Consider the following 13689-nt stretch of genomic DNA (forward strand, 5'->3'; position numbering starts at 1 on the left):
GCCTCTTGCCGTTGGCCTCTTGCCGCTTGCCTCTTGCCTCCTACTGCACGTGTAGTGTTGGTCTTCAGGGTTTTTACGAATTCATTCAGATCCAGGTGTGACTTCGATATGGTCTTCTTCAGCTGTCAGTGTAAGTTGTTTATATTGAATGTTAGTTTTGTTCTCAGTATTGTCTGTAGAACAATAATTATTGTCGGATTTCATATACGATTTTCATCACATTTCAACCAAATTTACATTCACAAGAAATATAAAAAGACGATATATTAGTGTAGCTCATCATACCCTACCATTTACACTACACCTGAAACATTTTGTAAGCATATATAATCATTAATGGTTGTGTTACGCTGTCATTCATTGTCGTTAATCGGAGGGAGGTGAGGTGAAATTGGGTTTAACGTCGCGTCCAAGATTATTGCACTTATATAGCGACTTGCATGTACGAGTATGTGTTTGTGTGGCTGCTTGTTCTAGTCCGGACTAATGCCGATTTATAGTGCTAGCTCACTGAGATACCACGCCGCAGTTTAACATGAATACCCCACTCAGACACAGTATACCGACTCCGAGCCGACCAGTCCTTGTTTTAGCCCCTTAATGCCGAGCGCCAGACAGGGTAACAACAAGTACCATCTTTTAACGTCTTTTGTTATGACGCGGCCGGGGATCGAACCCCGGACCTTCCACTCTCCGGGCGGACGCTCTACCACAGGACCACGGAGGCGGTCTAATCGGAGGGAACAGATCTTGGTACTCAGAGGTACTCCACACCCATGGACTTATCATTCAGAGCAAGGCTATTCGCTCTGGTGAGACTGACTGTTTTGTTTTTAAAGTCGAAAGGTCGCTGTCGTGAGACTCACCCTAAAATATATCGAGGGCGCCATTTTGAATGTAGATCTATGACAAACTCACGTTTGGAAGAGGGATTTTGATTGGTGGTTAATTTCAAGACCCTCGGCTGGAACAATTCTGTGATTAGTTGGTGACAAAAGAGATGAAGCTGGTGGCTTCCCAAACATACATAAGATGGCAGATGGCTCCAGGGTATCTATGGTGAAAGAATAAAATCCGCATCCCCAACCACCCAAACTACTGACCCAACCAAGACAAACCTCTGCAAAATAATGGATTTGTGTTTTAGGAAAATACTTGAGAAGTCGTCAAGGGAGTAGATTGCCGTGTTGGTATTTATCCAAAGCCATACAAGCAACAGTGTTCTGTTGTGAATTGCCGTGTGATATTAAACTGAGAGGCTGCTTTGTAACAAAGTCCTTTGATCAGCACTGTATTTAGCGAGGAAGATAATGGAAGTACCGATGTCTAATAGCGTGAGTAATGGTGTCATCGGAGGAGGTATAGCGGGAACACTATCAATAATGTCCGCCTGTATGAAGCAACAATACAAGTCACGTGACGGTATATAATCAGCATAACGCCTGCCCACGGCTCATTAATTATAAAGGGTACGATCTCCGCTGAGAAGGATAAAAACCGTATAGGCAGAAATTCTATAGTCATATATCAGCGGCCTCTGTATCTGATGAGATGGTCAAGACAATGACTGACCCATGCTGGAACCCTGCACTGGGCATGAAGGATAAGTTGAGTCCAATATTCTTTAGACGGGTATAAAATAAACAAATTCAGTTAATATAAAAATCAGTAGCGCGGCGGTGGTTCCAGCTCTACTACAAGTCAAGTCAAGCAGGCACACCCTACATGCGACTATGCGTTCATGTGTAGTCGGAAAGTCATATACCAGTTGTCAGATACCCCAGTTGCTAGACAGTGGGGTAGAGATGGCTTGTCGAAACATATAAGATTTACCTGTTGTATTAATGGACCAGTCCTGGTAGACTTAATCCTCTGTATAATTAATCAGCGTTAATATACAAAATACCCAGCAGCGACGTTTCCACGATATTAATAACAGAAAAAGTGAAGAACATAAGAAATCCACATCAAATACCAATACCACATGAATCTTAATAAGTTAGAATTAATCTCCTTAATTAGTTATGCTGTGAGCTGTAGTCTGGGAGGCTCTGATGTACAGCTTGACCTTATATTCAACACAAAAGGGCACACCAAGGTATATACGTCACAAATAGTGTACAGATTTGTAAAGAGTATTGTTAATATAACATAAATAAAAAATGTGTTTAAAGCAAAATGAACTTGGAACTGATAACATCCAAAACGAGAAGCAGAATCAATGAAATCAGATGAAATATATGTATGTGTTTTTATGATTTAATATTTCCTATTAATAGTGTTGAACCATAGAAGTGAAAATTGCTTTCTTAAAAACAAGGAAATAACATGTGTTAGTAAGTAACACCATTTTGCCATTTTCTGTAGATTATATGAGATGTTCTCTGGAGATGCGTCATTAACGCATGTACAGACATTGGTGCACTCCAGTCATTAAGGCATGTACAGACATTGGTGCACTCCAGTCATTAAGACATGGACAGACATTGGTGCACTCCAGTCATTAAGACATGTACAGACACTGGGTACACTCCAGTCATTAAGACATGTACAGACATTGGGTGCACTCCAGTCACTAAGACATGTACAGACATTGGATGCACTGCAGTCATTAAGACATGTACAGACATTGGGTGCACTCCAGTCATTAAGACATGTACAGACATTGGTGCACTCCAGTCATTAAGACATGTACAGACATTGGTGCACTCCAGTCATTAAGACATGTACAGACATTGGTGCACTCCAGTCATTAAGACATGTACAGACATTGGTGCACTCCAGTCATTAAGACATGTACAGACACTGGGTGCACTCCAGTCATTAAGACATGGACAGACATTGGATGCACTCCAGTCATTAAGACATGTACAGACATTGGATGCACTCCAGTCATTAAGACATGTACAGACATTGGTGCACTCCAGTCATTAAGACATGTACAGACACTGGGTGCACTCCAGTCATTAAGACATGTACAGACATTGGATGCACTCCAGTCATTAAGGCATGTACAGACATTGGTGCACTCCAGTCATTAAGACATGTACAGACATTGGGTGCACTCCAGTCATTAAGACATGTACAGACATCGGATGCACTCCAGTCATTAAGACATGTACAGACATTGGATGCACTCCAGTCATTAAGACATGTACAGACATCGGATGCACTCCAGTCATTAAGACATGTACAGACATTGGTGCACTCCAGTCATTAAGACATGTCGGACACTGGGTGCACTCCAGTCAGTAAGGCATGTACAGACATTGGTGCACTCCAGTCATTAAGACATGTACAGACATCGGATGCACTCCAGTCATTCAGACATGTACAGACATTGGTGCACTCCAGTCATTAAGACATGTACAGACATTGGTGCACTCCAGTCATTAAGACATGTACAGACACTGGGTGCACTCCAGTCATTAAGACATGTACAGACATTGGATGCACTCCAGTCATTAAGACATGTACAGACATCGGATGCACTCCAGTCATTAAGACATGTACAGACACTGGGTGCACTCCAGTCATTAAGACATGTACAGACATTGGGTGCACTCCAGTCATTAAGACATGTACAGACATTGGTGCACTCCAGTCATTAAGACATGTACAGACACTGGGTGCACTCCAGTCAGTAAGGCATGTACAGACATTGGTGCACTCCAGTCATTAAGACATGTACAGACATCGGATGCACTCCAGTCATTAAGACATGTACAGACATTGGTGCACTCCAGTCATTAAGACATGTACAGACACTGGGTGCACTCCAGTCATTAAGACATGTACAGACATTGGATGCACTCCAGTCATTAAGACATGTACAGACATCGGATGCACTCCAGTCATTAAGACATGTACAGACATTGGTGCACTCCAGTCATTAAGACATGTACAGACACTGGGTGCACTCCAGTCATTAAGACATGTACAGACATTGGATGCACTCCAGTCATTAAGACATGTACAGACATTGGTGCACTCCAGTCATTAAGACATGTACAGACATTGGGTGCACTCCAGTCATTAAGACATGTACAGACACTGGGTGCACTCCAGTCATTAAGACATGTACAGACATTGGGTGCACTCCAGTCATTAAGACATGTACAGACATTGGTGCACTCCAGTCATTAAGACATGTACAGACACTGGGTGCACTCCAGTCAGTAAGGCATGTACAGACATTGGTGCACTCCAGTCATTAAGACATGTACAGACATCGGATGCACTCCAGTCATTAAGACATGTACAGACATTGGTGCACTCCAGTCATTAAGACATGTACAGACACTGGGTGCACTCCAGTCATTAAGACATGTACAGACATTGGATGCACTCCAGTCATTAAGACATGTACAGACATCGGATGCACTCCAGTCATTAAGACATGTACAGACATTGGTGCACTCCAGTCATTAAGACATGTACAGACACTGGGTGCACTCCAGTCATTAAGACATGTACAGACATTGGATGCACTCCAGTCATTAAGACATGTACAGACATTGGTGCACTCCAGTCATTAAGACATGTACAGACATTGGGTGCACTCCAGTCATTAAGACATGTACAGACATTGGTGCACTCCAGTCATTAAGACATGTACAGACACTGGGTGCACTCCAGTCATTAAGACATGTACAGACATTGGGTGCACTCCAGTCATTAAGACATGTACAGACATTGGTGCACTCCAGTCATTAAGACATGTACAGACACTGGGTGCACTCCAGTCATTAAGACATGTACAGACATTGGATGCACTCCAGTCATTAAGACATGTACAGACATCGGATGCACTCCAGTCATTAAGACATGTACAGACACTGGGTGCACTCCAGTCATTAAGACATGTACAGACATTGGGTGCACTCCAGTCATTAAGACATGTACAGACATTGGTGCACTCCAGTCATTAAGACATGTACAGACACTGGGTGCACTCCAGTCAGTAAGGCATGTACAGACATTGGTGCACACCAGTCATTAAGACATGTACAGACATTGGATGCACTCCAGTCATTAAGACATGTACAGACATTGGTGCACTCCAGTCATTAAGACATGTACAGACACTGGGTGCACTCCAGTCATTAAGACATGTACAGACATTGGTGCACTCCAGTCATTAAGACATGTACAGACATTGGTGCACTCCAGTCATTAAGACATGTACAGACATTGGTGCACTCCAGTCATTAAGACATGTACAGACACTGGATGCACTCCAGTCATTAAGACATGTACAGACATTGGTGCACTCCAGTCATTAAGACATGTACAGACATTGGTGCACTCCAGTCATTAAGACATGTACAGACATTGGTGCACTCCAGTCATTAAGACATGTACAGACATTGGTGCACTCCAGTCATTAAGGCATGGACAGACATTGGTGCACTCCAGTCATTAAGACATGTACAGACATTGGTGCACTCCAGTCATTAAGACATGTACAGACACTGGGTGCACTCCAGTCATTAAGACATGTACAGACATTGGATGCACTCCAGTCATTAAGACATGTACAGACACTGGGTGCACTCCAGTCATTAAGGCATGGACAGACATTGGTGCACTCCAGTCATTAAGACATGTACAGGCATTGGTGCACTCCAGTCATTAAGACATGTACAGACACTGGGTGCACTCCAGTCATTAAGACATGTACAGATATTGGATGCACTCCAGTCATTAAGACATGTACAGACACTGGGTGCACTCCAGTCATTAAGACATGTACAGACATTGGTGCACTCCAGTCATTAAGGCATGGACAGACATTGGTGCACTCCAGTCATTAAGACATGTACAGACACTGGGTGCACTCCAGTCATTAAGACATGTACAGACATTGGTGCACTCCAGTCATTAAGACATGTACAGACATTGGGTGCACTCCAGTCATTCAGACATGGACAGACACTGGGTGCACTCCAGTCATTAAGGCATGGACAGACACTGGGTACACTCCAGTCATTAAGACATGTACAGACATTGGATGCACTCCAGTCATTAAGACATGTACAGACATTGGTGCACTCCAGTCATTAAGACATGTACAGACATTGGTGCACTCCAGTCATTAAGACATGTACAGACATTGGATGCACTCCAGTCATTAAGACATGTACAGACATTGGTGCACTCCAGTCATTAAGACATGTACAGACACTGGGTGCACTCCAGTCATTAAGACATGTACAGACATTGGATGCACTCCAGTCATTAAGACATGTACAGACACTGGGTGCACTCCAGTCATTAAGGCATGGACAGACATTGGTGCACTCCAGTCATTAAGACATGTACAGGCATTGGTGCACACCAGTCATTAAGACATGTACAGACACTGGGTGCACTCCAGTCATTAAGACATGTACAGACATTGGATGCACTCCAGTCATTAAGACATGTACAGACACTGGGTGCACTCCAGTCATTAAGACATGTACAGACATTGGTGCACTCCAGTCATTAAGGCATGGACAGACATTGGTGCACTCCAGTCATTAAGACATGTACAGACACTGGGTGCACTCCAGTCATTAAGACATGGACAGACATTGGTGCACTCCAGTCATTAAGACATGTACAGACATTGGTGCACTCCAGTCATTAAGACATGTACAGACATTGGGTGCACTCCAGTCATTCAGACATGGACAGACACTGGGTGCACTCCAGTCATTAAGGCATGGACAGACACTGGGTACACTCCAGTCATTAAGACATGTACAGACATTGGATGCACTCCAGTCATTAAGACATGTACAGACATTGGTGCACTCCAGTCATTAAGACATGTACAGACATTGGTGCACTCCAGTCATTAAGACATGTACAGACATTGGATGCACTCCAGTCATTAAGACATGTACAGACATTGGTGCACTCCAGTCATTAAGACATGTACAGACACTGGGTGCACTCCAGTCATTAAGACATGTACAGACACTGGGTACACTCCAGTCATTAAGACATGTACAGACATTGGTGCACTCCAGTCATTAAGACATGTACAGACATTGGTGCACTCCAGTCATTAAGGCATGGACAGACATTGGTGCACTCCAGTCATTAAGACATGTACAGACACTGGGTGCACTCCAGTCATTAAGACATGTACAGACATTGGTGCACTCCAGTCATTCAGACATGTACAGACACTGGGTGCACTCCAGTCATTAAGACATGTACAGACATTGGTGCACTCCAGTCATTCAGACATGTACAGACATTGGTGCACTCCAGTCATTAAGACATGTACAGACATTGGATGCACTCCAGTCATTAAGACATGTACAGACATTGGTGCACTCCAGTCATTCAGACATGTACAGACATCGGATGCACTCCAGTCATTAAGACATGTACAGACATTGGATGCACTCCAGTCATTAAGACATGTACAGACATTGGGTGCACTCCAGTCATTCAGACATGTACAGACATTGGGTGCACTCCAGTCATTAAGACATGTACAGACATTGGATGCACTCCAGTCATTAAGACATGTACAGACACTGGGTGCACTCCAGTCATTAAGACATGTACAGACATTGGTGCACTCCAGTCATTAAGGCATGGACAGACATTGGATGCACTCCAGTCATTAAGACATGTACAGACATTGGTGCACTCCACTAATGGGTTCCAAAGTGTTAAATGAATACCTTGATGTAGTAATACATAACACCTTGCTGAATTATTTATGTGGCTATTAAATCCTATGAACCACAATGAAAGTATGACAAAAGAGGGATAATCGGGACTAATCCATTTCACCAGCTGCGTAACAAGCATTGGATGGAGAAATCAACCGTGGCATTTGTGATTTTAAAGTATCTGACAAATGGAAAGATGTAGCCATAATAATAATAATAATACAGAACAAAGGACAGACGGACAGACAATGGCTCTACCCTGGACAGAGGATTTATGGATGTGATCACAGACACAGCCCATGGAATAACTGATTAAGGTTATGAATGTCATAATGTTAAGTAATGAATTGTTGTGTTGGACAAAGGACAGCTGTTAGGCACATAGGACAAGCGACAACATTGAATAGAAATACATGTATCTGCTGAAAGCAGAGTAGACTCTACGATTCCGACTTCACCCGACTGTATCACGAGCATGTGTTTATGAATCACTATCAAATGGTGATGATACTAGGTGTTCGCAAAAACATGTATGTATAACTCAACACTGAACAGAAATACAGTCGTTAAGAAGCTATAATGCATTAAAATTATATATACATTATGCAGAGTGCCCGTATGTCACGGTGACATATGTCATACAGCGTACGTGACGTCATGTTAATCAATGGAGTGAAGTCGTTGGGTCTCACTGTTGTGGACGCTGTGCAAACATCAACACTTCCTGACGTACGCGTTGTGCAAACATCAACACTTCCTGACATACGCGTGGTGAAAACATCAACACTTCCTGACGTACGCGTCGTGCAAACATCAACACTTCCTGACGTACGCGTTGTGCAAACATCAACACTTCCTGACGTACACGTGGTGAAAACATCAACACTTCCTGACATACGCATGGTGCAAACATCAACACTACCTGACGTACACGTGGTGAAAACATCAACTCTACCTGAAGAACGTGTGGTGCAAACATCAACACTACCTGACGTACGCGTGGTGCAAACATCAACACTACCTGACGTACGCATGGTGCAAACATCAACACTACCTGTAGAACGTGTGGTGCAAACATCAACACTACCTGACGTACGCGTGGTGAAAACATCAACACTACCTGTAGAACGTGTGGTGCAAACATCAACACTACCTGACCTACGCGTGGTGCAAACATCAACACTACCTGTAGAACGTGTGGTGCAAACATCAACACTACCTGACCTACGCGTGGTGCAAACATCAACACTACCTGACGTACGCATGGTGCAAACATCAACACTACATGACGTACGCGTGGTGCAAACATCAACACTACCTGACGTACGCATGGGCAAACATCAACACTACCTGACGTACGCATGGGCAAACATCAACACTTCCTAACGTACGCATGGTGCAAACATCAACACTACATGACGTACACGTGGTGCAAACATCAAAACTACCTGACCTACGCATGGTGCAAACATCAACGCTACCTGACGTACGCGTGGTGCAAACATCAACACTACCTGACGTACGCATGGTGCAAACATCAACGCTCCATGAAGAACGCGTGGTGCAAACATCAACACTCCCTGAAGAACGCGTGGTGCAAACATCAACACTACCTGACGTACGCATGGTGCAAATTGGTTGGTTGATTCAAGATGATGTATTGTTGGGTTTGTTGAATAATGGGTTGGCTACATTTTTGGGTGTATTAAAGTTATCATCTTCAAAGTCATCTTCACGTCGTGTAGGAAAACGACCGTCACGATATCACACTGGACAAGTATTTTTTAAATGTTTGAAAACTTCCCACACATTTCTCAGAAGTCGTTCATCACAAGAATAAACCGACATTGCCGTGTATGGTCTGACAATAAAATGTTCTCACGCGAGTTTTGACAAATGAAAAACTGAAAAACTCGATCCGCTGGGTGTCACATCTCGACAGATACATTCTCCAGCATCTAGACTTGTCTGAACGTCTGCCGTCTCCATTGTAAATAACAGCGAGTCCATTATACGATTCCGACTATATCATTAGCATGTGGTTATGAACCTCTGTCAAAAGTGATAATACCAGGTGTTCGCGAAAAGGTGAGCGTATTCTGCCCCAATGGTGGGATCCGTCACAAACACATGCAAAGGCAAGTCAATAATTTGCCGACCCGTGAAGATGCCGGGTTAGAATTGGTCTTCAGCAACCCAGGAATTGCATCGGACATCAGCCTGGTCACCGATGGGTCAGATTTGGAAAAGTCCTCCACTTGCCTACCATGAAACCTTTTGAAAGCTATACTAATGCCTTCAATGCTGTAACCTTGACAAAACAACTATTTAGGCAAGAGTTGTATGACGCTCTTTGAAGTGGTCGTCACGCCGAAGACTCGTTCGAATACCCACATGGGTACAATGTATGAAGTCCATGTCTGGTGTTCCACACTTTTATTGCGGGAATATTGCTAAAAGCGGCGAAAAACCATACTCACTCTCTCACTCTTTGAAATCTGAATAGAAAGAGCGCGCTCGAATGTACATCAGAATTTGTGAAATGGAGACACCAAAAGTTGGAGCTGGTGGAAAGTGGATATTGGAAAGTTGAAGTCGTCAGAAACATGAGACCCGTTGCAGCCTCAGCGTTAATCAGTGAGAAATCAGTGACTAGGTGTATGATACTTGTATGGTTGACTGTTGGAAACGGGGGCATGTCGGTACTGCGCATAAACAAATTTCAATCTGTTGGTACATCTTGACATGGTAATATAGTAGCTATGAGGCTTGACATAACACCGTAGTAGCTATGAGGCCAAGGCATTGGAACCGACATTGCTGACGTCAGTTGGTTAATTGAGCAGCACATTCATGGCAGGGGACTTCACATTATATAGAACTATCATCCCTGCCATATGTTGCCGGTTCTTGACGTGATCACATTTCATGTCCTTACAACTTGATGCATACAAACATCGGTTATACACTTACATTGGCCTACCAGGTCCCGGTCCTGGTATTAATGACCTCAGCCTACACCTTCCTACAGCTTCAGATTTACAGTGAAACCGCCACTGTCCTGACCCCGTTATTCCGAACCTCGACTGTCCTGAACCCGTTATTCCGAACCTCCACTGTCCTGACCCCGTTATTCCGAACCTCCACTGTCCTGACCCCGTTATTCCGAAACTCCACTGTCCTGACCCCGTTATTCCGAACCTCCACTGTCCTGACCCCGTTATTCCGAACCTCCAATGTCCTGACCCCGTTATTCCGAACCTCCACTGTCCTGACCCCGTTTTTCCGAACCTCCACTGTCCTGACCCCGTTATTCCGAACCTCCACTGTCCTGACCCCGTTATTCCGAAACTCCACTGTCCTGACCCCGTTTTTCCGAACCTCCACTGCCCTGACCCCGTTATTCCGAACCTCCACTGTCCTGACCCTGTTATTCCGAACCTCCAATGTCCTGACCCAGTTATACCGAGCCTCCACTGTCCTGACCCCGTTATTCCGAAACTCCAATGTCCTGACCCCGTTATTCCGAACCTCCACTGTCCTGACCCCGTTTTTCCGAAACCCCATTGTCCTGACCCCGTTATTCCGAAACTCCACTGTCCTGACCCCGTTATTCCGAACCTCCAATGTCCTGACCCCGTTATTCCGGAACTCCACTGTCCTGACCCCGTTATTCCGAAACTCCACTGTCCTGACCCCGTTTTTCCGAACCTCCACTGTCCTGACCCCGTTATTCCGAACCTCCACTGTCCTGACCCCGTTTTTCCGAAACCCCATTGTCCTGACCCCGTTATTCCGAAACTCCACTGTCCTGACCCCGTTATTCCGAACCTCCAATGTCCTGATCCCGTTTCTCCGAACCTCCAATGTCCTGACCCCGTTATTCCGAACCTCCACTGTCCTGACCCCGTTATTCCGAACCTCCACTGTCCTGACCCCGTTATTCCGAAACTCCAATGTCCTGACCCCGCTATTCCGAACCTCCAATGCCCTGACCCCGTTATTCCGAACCTCCACTGTCCGGGCGACTTCCGTTGTATTTGTTTGTTTGTTGTTTAACGCCACACTCAGCAATATTCCAGATATATGACGGCTGCCTATAAACAATCTAGCCTAGACGAGACAATCCAGTGATTGGCATCATGAACATCGATCCACGCAATTTGGACACAATGACATGCATCAACCATGTCAGTGAGCCTGACCACCCGATCCCGTTAGTCGCCTCTTACGACAAGCACGGGTCGACCTCCTTTGGGAACACTTGGCATTACCCTACAATATTCACTGACTTGATAACCTGTTAAAGATTCATATATGTTGATCCCCATCAACCGCAAAATTATTTTGAAAAGATTTTCGTTTTCGTCTTCGGGAATTATTCCTAACGTCTTCTTTGGTGTTAGAAGAAAGCTATGGCAGCTATATAAAGCTTTCACCAAACTGTAGATGTGTGTAAGCCGGGATATGCTATCTGAGAATGGTTCACCAAGGAGTCACGTATGTTCCGCCACTCACTCCAGCACATTCAGTTACATTGGAAAACTACTGTGCTCCAAATCAAACATTGTATTGGTAACAAACTATGACACACTCGCCAATGTACAAAATACGTCTCATCAAATCAGCTTAACGCCGTGATCATAGCCAGCGGGCAGTGACTTTAATTTGAAGGTAATACTATCTTTATACAATGACATGTGATAGATATGTTTTTTATACCATGGATCATGGCCTCCGTTTGCATGGAATCGGAATGTTTTGCAGTTGAAAGATCAATAGTTTAGATTGGGATCACTGTGTTAGATTCTGACACGAATGGGGATGCTTCACGTCATTACATTTTCTGTACATGATGACGACCAAATGGAAGATGGTGGCTACAAAAAGGATCCGTTTTGAATGTCACACTCAACAACATTGGAGCTGTTACATTCTGACATGTTTCTTTAACTCATACACACTAAAATTATCAATCATGTTTATTGTTAGACAATCTTAGCGCAGCTATGTGCCGAGTTGCGTCCTTTGGGCACACCAGGAACCTATGATCGTGGGTTCGAATCCCGGTTCGCACCTATTATGTTTCAAGATTTGTCAGCACCATCGCTGCTCGTGGGTTTCATCGAAGTGGTAAACGTCTGAAACATGACACACTTGAGCTTTCCTCCCACATTAAGCTGACACCCCGTGATATCACTGGAATAATGTTCAAGGCGGCGTTAAACACAACTCACTCACTCACACTTAAGCCGAAATGAAAGCTGACACAGAGTGCTAACTACATAGCGTACACCAGTGGTTACAGTTTCTGGTTTTGACAGCTACATCGAGGAATGGGATGACGTCACTTGTGTACTCGTACAGCTGATATATTGATAAGATATTTACTAGATACACTAACGGTACATATCCTCAATTTTACAACAGAACTCAGGCGATGTGATTTAGGAATGTTGTGTTGTCAATTGCGTTCGCCCACCTCCATCACAAGCACAAAAGTTTGCTAATTTACACTTTCAGACAGTTAGATATCATTCTGCATCTAAAGTTACTCAAAACTGAATATATGTATCATAACTAGAACTTAAAGAAATTATGCGAGACCATTCCTGGCGCATAATATTCCTAAATCGTTGTTGAAAGACGTTAAGATGTGCATTGGTATACAGCCGACATCTGGGTGTGCCCTGGCGCAACACCTGTTTAAATACTATATACGTACTTGACCAATTGTTTCCACCGACCATATCAAGGTTATAGCTTATTCTAGACTTGACCTGGTAATGTATTCCCCGGCGGACACCCGGTGTCACCACTGATCTGTTCATATACAATTCCCCGCTATTTCACCTTGACCTCCATGGTTTCTGTATCGAGACTGGTTAGTTTCTCGTGGTGATGTGTTATATAATAATTTAATATTATGTAGGGGACACTGCCAATATGTGATACATTTAACAGCACTGTTACATAATAGAGGGCACCGGCAACATTCACCTAAAGCTAT

General features: G+C 44.0%; 1 protein-coding gene across 1 annotated transcript; it reads right to left on the bottom strand.

The window, feature by feature from the left end:
• Positions 1-10718: 10718 nt before the first annotated feature.
• Positions 10719-11456, bottom strand: LOC125372388. Its single transcript, XM_048382269.1, has one exon. The coding sequence runs from the start codon at positions 11454-11456 to the stop codon at positions 10719-10721; it is 738 nt and encodes a 245-aa protein (XP_048238226.1).
• Positions 11457-13689: the final 2233 nt, after the last annotated feature.

This window comes from Haliotis rufescens, unplaced genomic scaffold (genome assembly GCF_023055435.1).
Source record: "Haliotis rufescens isolate VD_foot unplaced genomic scaffold, xgHalRufe1.0.p SCAF_4, whole genome shotgun sequence".
NCBI lineage: Eukaryota > Metazoa > Mollusca > Gastropoda > Lepetellida > Haliotidae > Haliotis > Haliotis rufescens.

What these genes read in the sequence shown, in the direction of transcription:
- LOC125372388 (XM_048382269.1), bottom strand. Translation starts at nt 11,456, where the DNA reads ATGGGGTTTCGGAAAAACGGGGTCAGGACAGTGGAGGTTCGGAATAAC.